This window comes from Anarrhichthys ocellatus, unplaced genomic scaffold (assembly GCF_004355925.1).
Source record: "Anarrhichthys ocellatus isolate YVR2014 unplaced genomic scaffold, GSC_Weel_1.0 scaffold9, whole genome shotgun sequence".
Taxonomy (NCBI): Eukaryota; Metazoa; Chordata; class Actinopteri; order Perciformes; family Anarhichadidae; genus Anarrhichthys; species Anarrhichthys ocellatus.
The window spans coordinates 2,912,107-2,933,422 of record NW_022280039.1 but is presented as its reverse complement, the minus strand read 5'-3'; the positions used below and the strand labels follow the sequence as shown (position 1 = coordinate 2,933,422).

Here is a 21,316-nt window from a genome sequence, read left to right as displayed (position 1 = left end):
ATATATATATATATATTTTCTTTAAAGTAAAAGCCAAGTCTTTGTAGCCATAGTGAAAGTGTTTGTCAGGGATGTGCCAGCTCCTTCCCACAGCCTGTTTGAATTAAGACTCCTCTTCGATTCCCACTGCTTTTGCAGTAGCAGCCCCCCCAGTAAAGCAGCATCAGTCCTGGGGCTGAGCTAGCACAGCAACAGCAGCCCTGCTTCATCATGACAAAAATGTCCATGTGCTACTTTCAAGGCTACGTGAAGCTCCTTGTAAAGCTGTGCTTTCACACCATGAACCAGCTCATTATGCTCCTAAAGGCTCTTTGAAGAGGCTTTGGTGATTAGTAGCATGATGTTCACCCTAGGCTACTGCAGGGACTCTGAGCTTTATTTTCTAGCTCTGCTGCAAAGCCATTTGAGCCCCTTCATAGCACTATTGTTATAATACATACCGTGCTATTAATTGTTGTCACTGCATTCTAAGCACAGTTTAAGTAAACCGCTAATGATCACCTACATCTAACTATAAAGCAAGAAATCTCTGTTTGTCTGTCTGTGTGTCCGCTCGTCTCATCTACTTCACACTTGGCGGCTGTATTACTGGGGACCCATGGGAGTGCTTTGTCAAATATGGATGTGCATTTTTGATGCGCGACATGTTCAATATTAATAAACAAGCACACAGCGCTCTGTGCAGCGGGGCACTTCACCAGTCTCTACTTTATATACGCGGTAGTTATGTCAAAATAAATGACGACTACGCCTATTTGGAAATTTCCTCGGCTACGTTAATTTCACGTTTGTTTCTGACTGTAAGTGTGGTTTTTTTTTTAGGGGCATTATTTGTGATTCAGGGGCCCCAGTCAAAAGCTGTCTTGCTTTAATTTTCACCCGTTCTCTAATTGGGAATGTTGGTATTGGTAGTTGTAGTACTTTCTTTTCTGAAGTAAAACTATAGACTTTGGGGCCTTTTGTGTGAAGTTGTTCGTATGAGCGGCCAAGCATAGGCCCGTTCTGAACAGTGATGTTTTAAATGGGCTCTGCACTAGTGGTAAGGAATTGAATTAATGTTTCCCTTGTGTTTAGCCGTAAAAGCCCAAATTCGGTGGCCTCTGGCACATTCTAATGCCTATGTTCCATCATATACACTAATCTAAATTATTGCATATGTTTAATGAGTTTGCCAACCCGATTATAAACTAAACAAGAATTAGGTTTCAGACTGTGTAGGCTCAACACACACACAGTCTTTAGATAGCTATTCATTTTTAAAACTCATAAAATGCAGTGTTTTCAGTGGACTTTTGAATACTTACTGCACTATCGTCAAGTTGCTGCCACTTTCTGGAGTCTTCCGATGAGTCGAGTCTCCGCTCTCTCAGCAGGACACAACCTCTCTGCTGAGCACACACACACATACACACTCTCAATTAGAGCATGTGGGGGTGGGATGGGTGCAGACAGATGTTTCTCCATCAGGCTTGCATTGTTTTGAAATGGAGACTAGTAGTCGGAAAATGCAAACACATAGCGAATCGCAACTTGTTAATCAATAAAATACTTTTTATTTATTTGGGTGAAGAGAGGATATTTGGCATTGGTGTGGCATTGCTGTCCCGTGTCCATGCTTAGAACTTGCCTCGCTCCCTTGGCTCAGTAAATACAGTCACGTGACTCTAACTCAATCTTAGACTTTGGACAGTTGGTATATACAGTGGGTACGGAAAGTATTCAGACCCCTTTTAAATTTTTCACTCTTTGTTTCATTGCAGCCATCTGCTAAAATCAAAAAAGTTCATTTTATTTCTCATTAATGTACACTCAGCACCCCATCTTGACAGAAAAAAACCGAAATGTAGAAATTTTTGCAAATTTATTAAAAAAGAAAAACTGAAATATCACATGGTCATAAGTATTCAGACCCTTTGCTGTGACACTCATATTTAACTCGCATGCTGTCCATTTCTTCTGATCCTCCTTGAGATGGTTCTACTCCTTCATTGGAGTCCAGCTGTGTTTAATTAAACTGATTGGACTTGATTAGGAAAGGCACACACCTGTCTATATAAGACCTTACAGCTCACAGTGCATGTCAGAGCAAATGAGAATCATGAGGTCGAAGGAACTGCCCAAGGAGCTCAGAGACAGAATTGTGGCAAGGCACAGATCTGGCCAAGGTTACAAAATAATTTCTGCAGCACTCAAGGTTCCTAAGAGCACAGTGGCCTCCATAATCCTTAAATGGAAGAAGTTTGGGACGACCAGAACTCTTCCTAGACCTGGCCGTCCAGCCAAACTGAGCAATCGTGGAAGAAGAGCCTTGGTGAGAGAGGTAAAGAAGAACCCAAAGATCACTGTGGCTGAGCTCCAGAGATGCAGTAGGGAGATGGGAGAAAGTTCCACAAAGTCAACTATCACTGCAGCCCTCCACCAGTCGGGGCTTTATGGCAGAGTGGCCCGACGGAAGCCTCTCCTCAGTGCAAGACATATGAAAGCCCGCATAGAGTTTGCCAAAAAATACATGAAGGACTCCCAGACTATGAGAAATAAGATTCTCTGGTCTGATGAGACCGAGATTGAACTTTTTGGCGTTAATTCTAAGCGGTATGTGTGGAGAAAACCAGGCACTGCTCATCACCTGCCCAATACAATCCCAACATTGAAACATGGTGGTGGCAGCATCATGCTATGGGGGTGTTTCTCAGCTGCAGGGACAGGACGACTGGTTGCAATTGAAGGAAAGATGAATGCGGCCAAGTACAGAGATATCCTGGAAGAAAACCTCTTCCAGAGTGCTCTGGACCTCAGCCTGGGCCGAAGGTTCACCTTCCAACAAGACAATGACCCTAAGCACACAGCTAAAATAACAAAGGAGTGGCTTCGGAACAACTCTGTGACCATTCTTGACTGGCCCAGCCAGAGCCCTGACCTAAACCCAATTGAGCATCTCTGGAGAGACCTGAAAATGGCTGTCCACCAACGTTCACCATCCAACCTGACGGAACTGGAGAGGATCTGCAAGGAAGAATGGCAGAGGATCCCCAAATCCAGGTGTGAAAAACTTGTTGCATCATTCCCAAGAAGACTCATGGCTGTACTAGCTCAAAAGGGTGCTTCTACTCAATACTGAGCAAAGGGTCTGAATACTTATGACTGGGGACCCAGATTAAACCAAATTTGATATTGAATTAGTTGGATACTGGAAGCATGTTGCAGAGAGAAAATCTTGTTTGTAAAAGCAGAACCGTAAATGTGTCACACTTACTCAACACTTCATTTTGTCACCAGCTAACCTCATTCCTTGCTCCCTGTCAGACACAACAGGAAGCTTTTCCAGATGTTGTGCTGTCGTTGTGTTGCGACTTCTGAGAAGAGATTTTATTAGAAAAAGCCCATAACAAACACTAGTCATCCTTTAGTCATCTTAGGCTGCCGTTAATTAAAAATCGTATTCACCAGCTGGGTGACTGCTAAACCAATATACTCCTCTTAGGAGAAGTTGACTCAGATTCAGCTTCTGAGTCATCATCGTAATTACAAAAGCATCACTACGGCTACGCTCACTGCAAAGTGGCTTTTTGACAACCATGTACATTATTATTTCGTAAGCTGTGACAACCGAACTTTAGTCGTGTAAATATTATGGTTACCTCCAGCTGACATGTACAGGATAGGACTTTAGTTTTGTGTATGAAAACTGCATTTTGACCCTTGCCTGTCTAAACACAGCGGGGCGATTTTGGACAGCTGCAGGTCACTTTAACTATGCAATGTTCTACCTTTTTAGAAAGAGTAGTTTTGACATCCTTCAGTGAGTCAGAGTGGGTGTAATGGGATCTATGGGCACACGGACGAGGCTACCCAGGCTATGATCATTACTACCTTACTCTGATATGAGAACCAGCTGTTTTTTGTTTTTTTAACTTGGCCCTCTATGTCATCTTTATATCTATCTATCTATCTATCTAGATATATATATCTAGATATATATACTTTTTTTTCCTCCACCACCAGTTCTGCCATGCCCTGTGTTACTCTCTGTGCACGGGCCTCCTCCCAAGTCAACTGCCATGCTCTTGCGGCAAACGGATTCTGGGAAGCAGAGAAGGAATCTTTGTCTAAACCGAGGCTGCTGCTGGGTGTAGGCTAATGTACAGAAATGCCCGTCATGGCCAGTGCATCCAAACTGTCGGTGAAGAATGCACTTCACAGAGTTTTGGAGCTGAAATATTGCACGGTCTATTGCAGAATTTAATTTAATTAGGTTTAGTGTTTAGTATTGAACAGTATTTTCGTTCATACCATTAACGGCCATTTCTCTCTGTTGTGGGTTTTTAGGTTTCCAGGATCATTTTGTGACCTGAACAAAAGTCCACTGCAGCTGATAAATTGTTTACAAAAAATAAAAGTGATCATCGAGCACAGTTTTATCTTTTATTGGATTTCATTCAACTCAACACTTAAAAACAGGATATTCATTTAGTTGCTGTCATTCTGAGGTCAAGATTTGGACTTGATTCTCTAAATGTGTGGTATATGCACTACAGTCTGCTGCACAATGGAGCAGCCCTTCCCTAAACTATGCTTCGGTCGGGTAATCCGTCCTGTTCTGTTTTCACACTTACTCTGTGGCGATCCTAATTCGTGTAACTGTGTTGATCAATACGACTGTTTAGACACGAGAGAGGAATGGCTGCCACTGCTGGGGAATGTTTCACAGAGCTGTATTAGCAAACAAGAGGCTCCTGTTAGCTTTTCGCAAGTCATTCCGAGCACTTTCTCTTGAGCGCTGATTGGCTGATTTACCTGTGCCAGTGTCTTTCTTTGTTATACCATTATTAGCCAGGGTGTTTGCTCGGTGTTTTACAGTAAATCACCGTGGGAAGCCAGGGCCTTTGCTGCGTGTGTTGTTCGGACGATTTCATGGCTGGTCTTGATGTTTTGCTGTGTCTCCTGGGGACAAGCAGGGCTGATCCCCATGCTTATTGTCTGGGGTGCGTTACCCGACCCACAGCTCCGCCTGCCCCCTCCTTTGCTCTGGAGATAGTTTTCAGGACCGGTGCATGGAGCAGTGCCAACTCAAATAGAGATCTGCCAGTGTGCCCTTTGTCTGCTCTGACACCGGCTGGAGTGGCGTTTTTCACCGACAGCCAGCATACGGGCTCCTGGAAGCTTACAGACAGACGGGCAGGCTGAGTCTAAACTGTTAGCTCAGGATGCTCTGTTTGCACATGCCTGGCGTTGATAGGCATGTCACCATGGGAACGGCCAGGGAGCCAGGCCGTTTCTCGCCAATACTTTGAAAAAAATGGAGATGATAAACTAGCAAAGTGTCAAGTGAGACAGGAGTGGGAAATGAGTTTTTCTGTACTTAATGTTCTGCCATTTTTCTTTTTTTTTTTTTTTTTAAAGCTACTTGGATGCTTTACCTGATTGTTTTTTACAGTTTGTCCACGTCCCTACCTTTACAGCTTATGCAATTTATTGTGATGGCACAGTTCCTCTGGAGACGGGCTTAAGCTCTTAGTTTGGGCCCATCATAGAGCAGACCTGTGTGAAGAATGATGTCAGCTTTAACCTCAGAAACAGACTGTTTGACCCCGACCTCAAAGGCAGACTTTGATAAATAACTGAAACTGTAGATCTGAAAGATTTTAAATGAAAATAAAACAACCTTTACATGCATATACGTTGATGGGAGATGGAGGAACATATGGCAATTTAGATGGGGGAAAAAAAAACAGAAAGATAAGTTACATTTTATATTATAAAATAATATTCGAATGTACCTCATTAGAAGATGATGATGGGAAAGTGGAAAAGCGTATCAGCCACATCCACATGATTGGTTACTTATAAAATAATGTTTATTCATCGATAAGATGTTTTGTGTATGGTCTTAATGATGTTAAGTTAAAAACAGTACATGCAGGTGCGTCAGGATCATGATGACTCTTATATCCACATAGATGTGGGTGTGCATGCTGTACAATATAACTGGTGCCACATCTCATTTCAAGTGTTTTACTTGGAAGAAATATTGACAGATTTCATTAGATTTTACATCAGAAATTAAATGATTTTATGGTAAAAAATGTATATTAGTTATCTGAGTCACCAGGTTTACATGTCTGCTTAAAAGCTTATCCAAAGTGAATATGAAGATGAGCTCTCCATGCCCCTCTTGTCTGTCCTGTTGGATTTTCTGTATTTTTCTGTAAAACAGCCACATTCTGTTTGGCTTAGCCGACACTGCAACACATTTAGAAGTCTAAATCCTTTAGAAACCGTTAATAATAACGTTGACAGTGATTGAATTGCCCTGTTGATGGTAAGTCACTTAATCCTTGAGCAAACATGTTTTGTGGTGTGCATGCATGTTAGAATAGTCACCAGGATTGTGTGCATGCCGGCCGGGTTTCGTGCAACATTAACATCAGCCTCTCTTCCTGAATTACAGGGGCATTTTCCTGGACACCATCCTGCCACGCTATGATGTGAACGGAGTGCGACCACCCATTGGCCAGAGAACCAGACTGAGCAAAGGGGATATCACACAGGCACGCAAACTCTACAAATGCTCCAGTAAGACCAAAATGACAGATGCTGTCTGCTATGGGTTTTTCCTGTCTATTTTTTGCATGCGTGTGTCACATAGCCCAGAGAGAGCGAGAGGTCTGCAGCTCCTCTCGCCATCCCTAGATGCAGCTCACACTGTGTGGAAATAGCCAAGCATCTACTATTGATGTGGTGTGGTTCCCCGACTACAGCGTCCGAGACTCCCAAGCTGGGATGAGTGTAAACACTATCCAGAAGAGACAGGAAGTTTCTCATCACTCTTTGCCGGATAGATGCAGAAGAACAGCTGTTCTCGAGAGGACAATGACTAAAAGATTGTTGGGAACAACACTCATGTACAGCACGTGCCACGTAAACTGTGAGGCTACACACCAAGGAGAGTTGCATAAGCCTGACCCTTTTCCGAACCACTCGCTTTGTTAATGATTCCAGGGATGAGAGAGAGGATTCAATACTGTTGAAGTAAACATAATTTATAGCATTAACAGATGTACATTGTGGACAGCCTTCTGCTGAATAGATTTGATGACAGACAGTTAATTGTAGGTCAGGCCTCACATTAAAGCTCGATGAATAAACATAATGATGGTCACCGGCTAGACCTGCCGGTGTGGTTTTCAACCACAAACGGGTCTATATGTGTCTGTGCAAGCATTCTGTCTCTTTATTCAAGACAAGTTCTGTCTCGTGAGGAAGAAACCTACTGGATGATGTGACGCATATTGTGGGGGTTGAGGTGGTAAGTCTCCACATGTTCTTGGAAAAAGAAATCCTTAAAGAGCCACGGATCTCCCATTGTGTGCCTGAGCGCTTGTTAATGCTTTAGTACTGGCACACCTCTGCCAAGCATTATTATACACAACTCTTAGCTCAGGGATTCTCGTTTTTATTGCTTACACACAAACCTCAAGGGAAGCAATGAATGTGAACAGTCGGGGAGGGGGGGGAGATGTTTTCCTTACTCCTTCAAAACCCAACCTGAGGTAAAAATAACAGAGTAATAACAGTGAATGCATACAGCTCTCCAGATGGACAGCTAAAGATACAATCTACTCTCTATCATTTCCTCTCTGTCTTAATTAAGCACATCTTTGCCCCACATGGCACGAGTCTCCCTCAGTCGTTCCACGAGGCTGTGTGTGGTGTTTGGAATTAGTCCTCGCACACTTGCACATTTTAGTTTTTGCCAGTCAAACAAAGGGTGTTTTTTCACCGGCAAGGCGTACATAATGCATCACGTCCTCCAGAGGGCTTGGTTATTTATAGTGGGCCAGGTTTATTTTCAGAGGATGCTCAGAGAAAGTGTCTCACACTCTCAATTCCTTTGTGTGATCATCATCTGGAGTAGGTGGAGGAGGAAAGGGGTGAGGTGTGGGGTTGTGGGTGAATATTACAAGCAGATGTCTCTTTTTGAACATAAAAGAGCTGCCCCTTACTTCACATTTGGTGTTATAAATCCAGCATCCGTCTCTGCAGTGAGTTTTCAAGGGATTTACTTCAGATCTGATGTTTGAATTAGTGGCTTGGGTGTTTTCAGGCAAAGACAAATTGGCAGTGCATCATGCTCACGGCTCAGGCCTTACGTCTGTGTGTGTTTGTGCACAGGATGTGGGGACAGTCTGCAGGACAGCAGCGGGAACTTCTCCTCCCCTGGCTTTCCCAACGGATACTCGGCCTACATGCACTGCATCTGGAGAATATCGGTCACACCGGGGGAAAAGGTATGAGCATTTGGAAATACCAGATCAACTTTGAGATGCCTGAAAACAGCCTTCACTAACTGTTGACACTGATATGGTGTCTCTGTTACATCTTATTTATCTCACCCGTGACGGTAATCATGCTCTCTTGGTTTTTAAGATCATTCTGAACTTCACCTCCATGGATCTGTACAGGAGCCACTTATGTTGGTATGACCATGTGGAAATCCGAGATGGATACTGGAGGAAGGCACCTCTCAAAGGTCAGTTTTAACGGGAGAATACTTTACTTCATTATTGAATAATCTGATGACAATTTTGCCAATTAATTCCCCACAAAAAGGTGACATCTCCAATATATTTTTTGTCCAACCAGTAGTTCAAAATTCAAAAATATTCAGTTTACTATCGTATAAGAAAAAGTGCTACAGTAGTTGGGCTTAACATAGGTTTTACATGTGTTTAAGTTTATGAAAATATGTACATTATAAACAGAAACTGTAGGGTAAAAGCGATGTGTTGATGAGTGAAAGAGGTACAAAGCGACTATCAGTTTCAGCGAGTCAGGACATACAGTATATTGATTTATCAAACATTAAATCCTAAAACAAAGATGCTAATTGTTTAGTTCTTGTCTATTTTTATGTTTTTGAATTCTGTCTCTCTGTGTGTTTAGTTTCTATGAAGTAAAGAGCTGTATGGAGGAATTTCAGAGCTATCACAAGTGGTGTGATAATCAAATCTTGGTTGTTGTGTGTCTTCACCTGTGACCCAGGTCGATTCTGTGGCGATAAGCTGCCAGAGCCAATCATCTCCACCGACAGTCGACTGTGGATTGAGTTCCGCAGCAGCAGTAACTGGGTGGGAAAAGGTTTCTCTGCCGTTTATGAGGGTAAGCATCCGTCCCTCGACCTCGCTGCACCCAATTCCACGGCCAGTCACAGATCCAACAATGTGCCTAGAGGCTGCAGCAATATCCACAGTTTTTGGCTCCCCTGCTGCTGATGTGTCAGGCACTTTATGCTGCATTAATCAGATTTTGGCCGGCCTTCATATTCCGCTCCATTGTTTCCAGACCGTGCGAAGGAATGATTTGTGTTTGTGTGTGTGGGAGCTGGTGGTGGAGGCATTTCAACTAATCCACATTGTGTAAATCAGAGCACACGTTTTGTTTTTTTTAGAGGCATGTGCTGATGATTTTGCTATTGAGGGAGTTCAGTATTATTTATTTTTTTATTGTTTTTGTTTCTGTCATATGCAGCCATCTGTGGTGGGGAGGTGAAGAAAGACAATGGCCAGATCCAGTCCCCCAACTACCCCGACGACTACAGACCGAACAAAGTGTGCATTTGGAAGATTACTGTTGCTCAGGGCTACCACGTAGGCCTTACCTTCCAGTCTTTTGAGGTAAGACGCCAGTCCTTTTGTAATTATTAATTGAAATACTTTTTTTGTAAATTTTGTGAGTGATTTGGATAATCTGGCGATGTCCAACTCTAACCTGAAACCCTCTAACCTTCCTCAGATTGAGAGACATGACAGTTGTGCCTATGACTACCTTGAGGTGCGTGATGGAAACTCTGAAAACAGTCCCCTACTGGGCCGCTTCTGTGGCTATGACAAGCCAGATGACATCAAAACCAGCTCCAACCAGCTGTGGATGAAATTTGTTTCAGATGGCTCTGTCAACAAGGCCGGCTTTGCTGCCAACTTCTTCAAAGGTCAGAGGTTACAGGTTGTAAATTCTTAAGAGAGAATGTCAATATCTGTTTAATCTGAGACATTAAACATTATGGTAGTATACGTTTTATATGTATTATATATATTTATACGTTTTTGTTTCACGGTCGGGTTCTGTGCGACCCTCGATGCCTGGCGATGATGTTGTTTTTGGGTGTTTCTCTTTGTAAGCCACCGAGCCAGGGGGCCGGCAAAAAGGGTCCTAACATATCTTTGTGTTTTCAGAGATGGATGAGTGCTCCAAGCCGGACAACGGTCGCTGTGAGCAACGCTGTGTCAACACATTGGGCAGCTACAAGTGTGCCTGTGACCCAGGCTATGAGCTGGCTGCTGACAAGCGCAGCTGCGAGGGTAAGTACAGGGAGAAAAGTCACCAGCCATACTCGCCATGTCATTTACATGTTAAAGCACTTTACACAGTTAGCTACCCAGATACATTTGGTGACATAATTTATTTACTATCGGTTTGTCTCTTCCCATGTTGTGTTTTCCATCCAGCTGCATGTGGGGGCTTCATCACCAAGCTGAATGGGTCAATCACCAGCCCGGGTTGGCCCAGAGAGTACCCTCCAAACAAGAACTGCATCTGGCAGCTGGTTGCGCCCACGCAGTACCGCATCACTCTGCTCTTTGACGTCTTCGAGACTGAGGGCAATGACGTGAGCACTTGGGTTATTTTGAATCGGCACGGGGTGGGTTTGTTCTATGTTCTCTCTCTCTGTGTCATTGCAACAAGCCCTCTTGTCGTCCTTGTGTTGCATGATTAAAACCAAATAAATGTTCACATGCTCTGCTTCCGTGCTCAGGTTTGTAAGTACGACTACGTGGAGGTGCGCAGTGGGCTGTCAGCAGATTCAAGGCTACATGGGAAGTTCTGTGGGGCAGAGAAACCAGAAGCTATTACCTCCCAGTACAACAACATGCGCATTGAGTTTAAATCGGACAATACAGTGTCCAAAAAGGGATTTAAAGCTCAGTTCTTCTCAGGTGAGTCCCCTAACAGTGATGTCTTTTCAGTCAGTCACTTGGAGCTGCTATCTGTCAGTCTTGAAAGGAAACAGTCACCAAGGTTGTCCTCTGTGCTTCCTCAGACAAAGATGAGTGCTCTAAGGAGAACGGTGGCTGTCAACACGAGTGTGTCAACACCTTTGGGAGCTACAGCTGTCAGTGCAGGAGTGGCTTTGTGCTGCATGAGAACAAACACGACTGTAAAGAAGGTATATCACCTCAAACTCGTGTCTCTTTGATATGCTTGCGCATTTATTCTTACTCCTGACTTTTTTTGCAATCAGAGCAGGCAATTAGAGTCGATGTGCGCATGCTTACTAGGAGTTTAAGTCTCTTCCATATTAGCATGATACAGAGGTCTGCGTTGACTCGGTGATGTCTTTTTACAGCTGGCTGTGATCACACTGTGAATAGTGTGAGCGGTATCATCACCAGCCCCAATTGGCCGGATAAATACCCCAGCAAGAAGGCATGCACCTGGGCACTCACCACCACTCCAGGCCACCGCATCAAAATCGTATGTGTCGCTTCCTCTAGCTCTCTGTATAATTGTACTTGTCAGTCATGTATTTATTTGTGGATAACTTATTTGCGTAATTGAATTGCTAAATCCATTGACGACATCTGTGTTTACTATGCTGCTGTCAAGAAACTGTTATGCCATTTCCACAACGAAGTGTGGCTCCCTCTCCTGTGTCCTATGCATTTGTGTCTACTGTGTCAGACAAAAAGATTGTTTTACATTTTTTTATTATTTTTAGCATTTGCTGACAGAAAATCTGTCACCAACTTATATCAAAGCATCATAAGTTTACCTGTGTGTCGAGAAGTTTTCTAGAAATAACACGTATCACTGTTAAGTGAACCGCATTTTATTGAAAATAAAGAAGCATGAAATACTTGATCTCATAAATTTCTATTTCTACCAAACATACTCATTATCTTGCTTTGTCGCAGGCCTTCAACGAGCTCGACATGGAGGCCCACCTGGAGTGTGCTTATGACCACATTGAGATTTACGACGGTCGAGATGGGAAAGCTCCAAGCCTGGGTCGCTTTTGTGGCACCAAGAAGCCCCCACCCATCACTTCTAATGCCAACAAGCTGTTCATCCGCTTCTTCTCTGATAATTCTGTGCAGAAGAAAGGCTTCGAGGCTTCCCATACTGCAGGTAAGAATAGATGCTGTTATAACAGTACTCTATTTCCCTTCCTGCTGAAGAAGAAAACACAATGTAGCTGAGAAGGATTTCAGTAAAATCACTTAAGCCTTCATGTTTTTTGGGACATGGGTTAATTTAAGCTCACTCGCATATCAAACGTCTTAATGGTTTTTGGATGTAATGCTTACAGGATTTAGTTTTGGGAACAATTCACCACATAGTCTGAGAATGACAATGACTGAAAACCAACTACAGAGCATGTTGAAGAATCCTTTGTATCTGTATGACTGTAAAACCACAAATAAGCCAGAGACCAACAAAGTATGAGCAGCTGAACTTGTAACTTGTCAACGCTTGCCTCTGCTTACTAAATGTCCAACTCAATTCTGGTCACAGAGTGTGGCGGTCGCCTAAAGGCTGAGGTCAAAACCAAGGACGTGTTCTCCCATGCTCAGTTCGGGGACAATAACTACCCCGGAGCCTCTGACTGTCAGTGGGTGATCTCGGCGGAGAAAGGGTACGGAGTGGAGCTCATCTTCCAGACCTTTGAGATTGAGGAGGAGGCGGACTGTGGCTATGACTACATGGAGCTCTTCGACGGAGCTGACACCAAGTCTCCACGGCTGGGACGTTATTGTGGCTCAGGGGTAAGAGCATTTTCCTAACAGCCTCTACTTTCTGAATGTCTTTTCTTGGTTTGTCGCAGCACTTTTTTCAGGTTTACAGTATAACAGCAGGAGTATTCAGATTGTTCTGAAGTTTGCACTGCTGTAACCTTTATCAGCGGTTTGTGAAAGACTTGAATCACTTTGTTAAAGTTGACGTGTTCCTCTGGGTTTGGGATTGTTGGTGTGGAGGCGGTTGTAGGTCGACACAAGCCATCACTGCCCGGGTGCCGATAGCCTATCAGAGTCTCTGACATCGGGTTGTAACAGTGAATTAATCAGCCAATGCTGAGGCTGCAGCCTGAGTCTGGAACAATGAAGCCAGCAGGGAATAGAAACACGTTTCCTCAGGTCAGAGAACAGCTTGATTTCATTTACACACTTCCATAATAAGCTCTGGCCTTTTACTCACGCCTGTTCCTGTGAATGATTTGCTGGAGGGGGCATAACACCCCCAGAACCCCGGGGAGTGGCTCTTCAATCAAGTTTCCTTTTATAAAACAGGTCGAAATAAACTGACACAATTCAGCCCAAAGTAGGCCCAAACTCATTATAGTGTGGGGAGGCTTACTTTCAGCCCTAGGGCTTTTCTTAGTCAAACTGCAGACTACATTTTGCTGTGTGCACAATAAAATATGTTGGCAGCTTTCTTCTTGTGTTTTAAATCTTTTGCAATAAACTAAGACTTAAGCGGTATTGTAGATACTTTACTCATGTCATGAATGACCGCATTAATCAACAGCCTGGTGTTTTACAGTTGGTTGCACAAGCTTTGCCTGCTCTGACATTACAGCGCTGTCTTTGTCGTAGCCACAGTGCAGCTGCCTGAGCACCTCAACCAACTCATTATTTTTTAGTACAATGTTCCGAATTAATATTCATGTGATTCCGCTGTTCTGACAAACAGCCAGGTCCAGTGCTGCATATTTTCTGTGCACACATAATTAATTGAACCCCCCCCCCCCCCTTTTGTTTTATTGAAAATAGTTTGTCCGACTTTGTACTCAAGACAGTAGAAATATATAATATAATATAATATAATATAAGTACTATGCAGTATATGGTTTTGTTCAGGGAAGAAATGAGCTCGGTGGAGCGGTGCACCTGGAACTAATCATCAGAGTATATTTTATGCTCCCTTTAACAACAGCCAAAGGCTTAATCAGAATAAATTTGGAAAGGGTCAGTTCGGTTCCCAGACCCTTACGTAACCCCTGGCTGTTACAGAGGTAGCAGTCATCTGCAGTCAGATGCCATTCGTCATAGTCACTGATTTGACTTCCGTTTCAGCATGTGAGAAGTCTTTATTTTCAATTGAAGTGCAGTCAAAGAACCAGGAAGCGACAGCACAAATTAATCTGTTGTTTTGTCACTCCCGACAGCCTCCAGAGGAGATCTACTCGGCCGGTGACTCCATTGTGATCAAGTTCCGCTCCGACGATACAATCAACAAAAAAGGATTCCACGTCCGCTACACCAGCACCAAGTTCCAGGACACGCTTCACTCTCGCAAGTGACCAGCGGGGGCCGGAAGGGGCCGTGCAGGGCAAAGGGGAAAACGGAGAGGCTCCCAGGGGAGGCGCCAGCCTGACGCTCGAAAACCTTCGGCCACCAAGATGAATCAGACACGACCCAACAGCCGCAAGACCACCAACCGCACCTCAGCTTCTAGGGGCTCTAGCTCCCCCCACAGACTGTGAGGAGAAAAGCCATTCTGCAGCACACCTTGTTTTTACCTTTTTATGGTTAGGATTGGGGTGGGAGGATGAACGTCCACCTTAGGCGGACCGTAGGGTAAAGGTATTGACCCAGATCCCTCCTTTTTTTTTTTGTTAATTTCTTCTTCTTTTTTTTTTTAACATGCCTCCCAATGAGAGGCACAAAGGAAAATCGTGGATTCTCAGGACCTGTAGGAAGGCAGGCATCAGCTGGACAGATCCCTGCTTTTGTCTGACCAGCCCACCACATCCAGGGGGGGAGAGGAAGAGGAGGAGTATGGGAGGGTCCCCTGCACTCCTCAATAATTGCTCTCCTCTCCTCACACTCTCATCCTTTTTGTTCAAGGATTCCTATCTGTAAAAGGATTAGAAGGACTTGACTTGAGATTTTTGATGCTGTATGTCAGTCAATTGCATGTAATTACAAGGAAAGAAGCAAAACTGTACAGTGACAACACCAGCATTTGTAATTGGCATTGTCCTGGCAACCAGTGGCAAGATTCTCGTTGTTACCATTAACAAGGAAATTAAGGAAGCAGTTATCTTATTAAAGGACTAATAAATGAATTGTGGTCCATGTCTTCTGGTTGGTAATTGCTTGCCTGATGACTTGCTATTACTGTACCTCCATGTATAAAGTAATGTGTATGATCTTTCAAAGGGAACATGTGCTTTTCGCAACTCGAACCAGTTAGCACTTTACAGTGAATTGTTCCAAAATCATGAGCTTATGAATTTTTGTGAAATGCAATGCCAGTTCACTTATTTTTAAATGCGTTTTATCTCTTATGCTTCATTTTTTTTTTTTTTGAATTGCTCCATTAGTTCCTCTGGCATACTTGAACATTGTGTGTGCCCTGTAACATGGGGTAATAAATATATGAATTATGTTTCAGTGTTGATTTACAGTTCTGATGTAAAATAATTTCTGTCCAAAGAAAATGCCTTTTCTTGGTACAATGAAGTATTTCACAAGAACCAAATGAGCCTGGGTATTTATTGTAATAGTTATTACAGTTATACTGTAAAGGGGGAAAGGTACTGTTGAAATTAGCCCTATTATTGCCTTCTTATGTATAGCCATTGGTCTATGTTGAATATACTATGTTGCTCACGCATTCCTTTTCTCCATTTATTTCTCACTCAACATGATGAGAATAATGTTTTTGTGATATTTCAGTAGTCTGGCACATCTGTTTGATGTGTGACCCTTGTGCTCAATATTTACTGATAACTGTAAAGCTGTTTTGTGCGATTTCAGTTAAACCATGTCCTGCATCGCACTGGCTGAGTTGCCGGTTGAGTGCAATCCAGGACACGTGAGTAGGAGTGTTACAAAGCTGAGGACTTAAATGGCACACTGGTCTGTTTGAAATATTTTTTTGACAACCAGCAAACATAAAAAACAAAGCCAAATATAAATATCCCTTATTCATCTTATCTTTGATTCACTATTTATAGATGGAGCTTGTCATCTGAGACGACAGAAGAAAAGCATTTCACTTTTTACCTTGCTAAATTCCCCTCCATGTATCCTTGCTCTCCCTTGTTATTATTTAATTACCATTCTGTTATGTGTTTTTATTTTATAAATGCACAAGAAGCAGAGCACTGTAGACGCACAGAAAACTACAGGACTGTCAAGACTGAAATTGGCCCCCCCTCTAAGAAATGCTGCAAAGCACATGCGGCTGTAACCAGGCTGTAGTCTGGGTAAACACACTTTAAGATGACCAAGACACATTTCACATTCCTGATTAAATTATAAATATTCCCGAAAGGTTCAGGTACATTACCTTTTAACATAGATTTATAGTATTATACGTCGAAAAAAGTCATATAGTATGGCAAAGAAAAATCATAAAGTCATAGTAGAGCAAGTCGAAAAAAGTAAAAGAAAAGTCAGTATGTCGAAAAACTTCATGGTATAGCATGTGGAAAAGAAATCATAATAGTATATTATGTTGAATACAGTCAAAAGTAAGTTGTAGTATAGCAAAAATATAAAAAGTCATAAAAACGTTATAGTCTAGTACAGGTGTCGGCAACCCGCGGCTCTTCAGCCTCTCTGTTGCGGCTCCCTGAGGCTGCATCCACACTAATACGTTTTTAAAACGATCTCCGTCCACACGGCGTTTCAGCATCGTTTTCTAAATGATCTCCGTCCAACGAATATCACGTGACTATTCACGTACACTGGGCATGATGGTGCCGGTGTAAACGGGAAGTAGATTGGTTGCTTAGTTAAAAAAAATACGACAGAGTAATAAAGTAGTCTTTAATAATGAACGGTTGTGTTTGATACTTAAGATCTTCCTCTACGAACTCAAACAGACACATTTTGTAGAAAGTTTTATTTTTCGCTGCAGATCTTGCTCTCTCTCTCTCACATCACATTTACTTTAAAATGAGCACTTACAAATAAAAGTTTACTAACCATAGCACAAAAAGTAAGGAAATTTGTGTTTGGTAGATTATTTCTTTGTTGTAACAAAGTTTCTGGGCAATACATCTTATACCGTTAGAAAGCCTGTTTATTTCCCTTTTAAATGGTGCCACATTTGTAAGGAACAAAGGCATTTGTGGGATGAGCAGCAGAGCTGAGTATGTGGGCTCATGAAAAATTTGTCAAATATTCTCTGCCAATGCCAACAGAGCGGGGTTTATCAGAGACTACCCCCAGAATTTGGGAGTGGAGGATGGAATGGCCTGCCAGCAGTCCTGACCTCAACCCCATTGAACACTTCTGGGATCAGCTTGGGCGTGCTGTTCGTGCCAGAGGGACCAACACAACCCTGTTGGCTGACTTGCGACAAATGCTTTTTGAAGGGATGGGATGCCAACCTACAGCAGTGTGTGACCAGGCTGGTGACCAGCATGAGGAGGAGGAGCCAGGCTGGTGTGGCGGTGTATGGCTCTTCCACACGCTACTGAGGCTCCTGTTTGTTAAATGAATAAATTGTTAAATTGCCAATATGTCTTGTTTCTTCAGACTTCAATCATCCAATCCACCAAACACGAGTTGATGGCAAAATAAGCTGTTTGGCATTGGCAGAGAAGATTTGGCAAATTTCTCATGGGCGCAACCCACATACTCAGCTCTGCTGCTCATCCCACAAATGCATGTTCCTTATAAATGTGACACCATTTAAAGGGAAATAAACAGGCTTTTCAACGGTATAAGATTTATTGCAAAGAAGTTTTGTTACAACAAAGAAATAATCTACCAAACACAAATACTTACTTTTTGTGCTATGTTTAGATTATGGATCAATAAATGAGGTCAACACACGTCTCTCACTCGTAGCTCTGCTGGTGACTGAAGTCTCTGTCGTTCTGGAGAGCAATCAATGTTTAGTTCCTTTATAGTTTAAGTGTGTGGACTTCAAAATAGTTGTGCAGAACAAAATAAGCATTACTAAGAAAAGGAAAGTCCTCCGTTTTGTGTCTGTCCTCCTCAAAGCCGCTAACCGTGACTTCAGACATCCGCTCCGTAGGGCTGGTAACGCCGCCAAAATTAAAAAATGTTAGTTTGTCAACTAAAATGTGCCTCATGTCCTATTACGTCGCTGTCAAGCTCCTTTCCCTGCAGGTGGCCGATTATGATTTGCAGACCCCCGCCCTCGGTAAACTATTGTAAGCTATTATGTTGAGCACGTTAAGAGCTCTCTAGGAAGCAGTGTTCCTGTGTATGTGTTTGGTGCTTTTATTGTGGAGGATGAGACGAAAGAGAAAAAGAGGTTCTGGTGAAGTGTGGGAGAAGTGAATAAAGTTGCTGCCGTCTTGGCGCAGATTACGGAGCCCCGTGTTTATTAGGGCCCGAGCACCGACGTAGTCGGAGCGGAGGACCTATTGTTATTCTAATGTTTATTATTATTATCGTACCTGTTTCGTCGCAAAAAGGAGGTGCTGGGATACTGGTAAGATTTTGAAATTTGGCATACAAGGCAGTCATGGTGAAAATTGCAGTGTGATTGGGCTGTCCAGCTGCGGTATGAAAAATTGGCTCAATAGCGCCCCTTTTGAGTAGCCCCAACATTGGGTTTCATCTAGCTGTATGAAATTTGGTAGGTATGTGTAACTTGATTGAACATACAAGAAATCCAAATCCATGTTTCACATGCTCATGATTAATAACTGAAAAGACATGTTTTTGAAAAGTTCCTTTATGAAGCTCTAACTATGACTTCTGTTACTTCACTTGAGCCAACACCCGGAACATTAATTGCTATGGAAATCAAGTAATCTACTTTTTTAACTGCCTGGATTAATTCAGCCACAAGATGGCGCTATCAGTCTTTAAAAAAAGCTCATTTTACTTCAGCGTCTAACAAAATATGTTTTATTGAATAGTCAAATACTTTCTGGGTTGATTTCTAAAATTTGTCTAAAAATTGGTTTACGTGGTCGTTGAATTTCTTATATACAAGTTAGGCTCAGTTTATATTTTGAAGCAGTTACGATTTTCTCTCACTGATATAGTCTGTGCTGACAAGAGTGTCTCAGTCGTGACCAAAATTATTATTCCAGATTACCTTTATTCGCTTCTGCAGCTTGTCGCAGAGCAGGAGACCAACCAAAACTCCTGGAGAGAAAAAAAGAAACCGTGTTACTTCGGGCGGGAAGGCCTCTATAACTGCCTGACAGTTTGATGCGAACTTGTGTAAGCGGAGGTTTGATTCAGCGAGTGATGCTTGCGTTCGTGGAAGCAAGTCGATTGCACTCCTTCGGCGTCTTCCAGCACTCAAGCCTCCACCACGGCCGCATCAGCTTCTCGATGTAGCATCAGCACTTCCAACTCTGTGTCTATTCTTGCCGTTGCCAACTGATTTTCGGCTTCTCTGGCAGCCTTTTCCATTTTCAGTTTAGCCTCCTGGCTAGCATATGCTGCTCTCACTTTAGCAGCTTCTGCTTTAGCCCGAGCACGAGCCACACTTGCCGATGATGCTGCTGTCTTGCTGCTCCTAGCGCTGGATACAGACGATTTGTCGTTGCTTGCCATCTTGACCACTTTGAAACATCCAATGCTGTCTTTTCACTGTAGTGTTCTCATGCAGTGTCAAAACTCTGATTAAACACCAAGTTAAACCACAGCCAATGAAGACAGAGTCGTAGTAAGTTTCACCTTTTACTGTCACTCTTCGCCATTAACATGTTGTGAAAACTTAAAATAAAGACAATACAAATATTCAGTCTGCATAATTAACATTGCACGGTTTCATGGTTGTAAATATAAATATACAACTGCAATCATTTGCACATTAACAAACTGTCAATTAAATGAACTTACATTGCTTCTAGGATGCTTCCAGGTGGATGCAAGTGGATTACTCTTCTGAGCATGCAGTTCTCTATTGTATGGCTACAGCTAACGAAGTTACCGAACCGGAAGTGACAAACCGGAAGTTATGTCAGGACGTGAACAGAAAAACAACATTACAATAACTATCTTTTCGGCACTTTCATATATATTTCGACATTTGAGGTCTTATATTTTTCAGTTTTAGATTTTATATTTTCAGATTCAATTCTTATTTTTTACAGTTTCAAATCTTTTTTTCAGTTCAGAATTTTGTCCCTGATCTGGCGTGGGGGGCGTGGCATCAACTGAGAGGGGCGTGTCATCATGAGTGACTGCATAACAAAGAAGGCGGAGGACCGTCCTCAACCGCGTTGCCTTCAGGAAACGTGGACACTGCGAGAATTATAATTCAACACTTTCTGTATACACCATATTCACGTGAATGGAAGTAAAACAAATGAAGCTAGTGACAGTGTCTGTTTAGCAAGCTGTTTTAGCCCCTACTTAGCCCAAATCGCAGTAAAAGAGCAATAAACTATGCCATATTGTGCCGTTCAACTACCACACTTTAATATCTGACGTTTCGCACTTCCACACACCACTGTGAACGCAGCGTAGTGTCCTTGCGATGGCGTCCGCTCCACCTGCACCGCCTGCTGGCGCCAGCGCGCAGGTAAGAAATCAATGTTATTTTTTTTTTATAGATACTACAAATTAACCTAAACATTGGATACTATGACAAAAGTCATAGTATAGCAAGACTAAATCATCACCGCTCTCCCAGCGCTGCAGATCTAGCGAAATTTGGCCAATATAAGAAGTATAAGAATGGCTCTCAAGTACGACTCTGTTGTCTTTGTACCAAAGAGCCATTCAAAAGATTTGGGTCGTTTGCAAAAGGACGGTAAGAGCAGACTTTACTTCAGTATTTCTGGATCAGGAAACATGATCTTACCCTTTCAAATTAATAGTATTTCTTTATACATTAGTTGCACATACTTATTATTTGCAAGAAAATTTAGTCTCCATACAAGAAGTGCTCCTGTGAAAAATCACCTTTGCATCTATACACATGTAAGTGGAACCTACGAGAATTCAAACTCTATAGAAGTTCCTCCACTGGCAGTAAAACTTGGCAACACATTGTCTTCTTGTTCTACTGCAACATAATAAATGTGACGCTGCTGCTTCAGTAAAACAACGCAGACAGAAGACTCTCGGGAACAAAAGTCTGCCCATGTTTCTCTGCTTTTACTCAAAATATTTGTTCCGTTCTGTTTCACGCAGGAATGCCACTGTGTGTAGTACTCTCGTTCGGTTCTTTTTTTTTTTTTGTTAAGGACGGACATGAAGCATTCATGCGCTGCAATTCAATGTCAAATCTTCGCCGTTTCACATGAATTATTAACGACAGCCAATTGGAGATGTGACGCTGCCTACTGTCGCTCTCTCGG

At 42.7% G+C, this 21,316-nt stretch overlaps 1 protein-coding gene across 1 annotated transcript in view; it reads left to right on the top strand.

The window, feature by feature from the left end:
- The window catches only part of bmp1a (bone morphogenetic protein 1a), a 32,106-nt gene extending 15,416 nt beyond the window's left edge, over positions 1 to 16,690 (top strand). The window contains exons 7-20 of the mRNA XM_031849205.1: positions 6,449 to 6,573; positions 8,173 to 8,288; positions 8,428 to 8,530; positions 9,043 to 9,159; positions 9,529 to 9,674; positions 9,793 to 9,988; positions 10,233 to 10,358; positions 10,506 to 10,666; positions 10,814 to 10,994; positions 11,099 to 11,224; positions 11,405 to 11,532; positions 11,973 to 12,186; positions 12,574 to 12,824; positions 14,225 to 16,690. Of these exons, the coding sequence (XP_031705065.1) occupies positions 6,449 to 6,573; positions 8,173 to 8,288; positions 8,428 to 8,530; positions 9,043 to 9,159; positions 9,529 to 9,674; positions 9,793 to 9,988; positions 10,233 to 10,358; positions 10,506 to 10,666; positions 10,814 to 10,994; positions 11,099 to 11,224; positions 11,405 to 11,532; positions 11,973 to 12,186; positions 12,574 to 12,824; positions 14,225 to 14,359 (2,125 nt within the window). The 3' untranslated portion in view covers positions 14,360 to 16,690. The remainder of the gene's footprint in view (positions 1 to 6,448; positions 6,574 to 8,172; positions 8,289 to 8,427; positions 8,531 to 9,042; positions 9,160 to 9,528; positions 9,675 to 9,792; positions 9,989 to 10,232; positions 10,359 to 10,505; positions 10,667 to 10,813; positions 10,995 to 11,098; positions 11,225 to 11,404; positions 11,533 to 11,972; positions 12,187 to 12,573; positions 12,825 to 14,224) is intronic.
- The last annotated feature ends 4,626 nt before the right edge of the window (positions 16,691 to 21,316 follow it).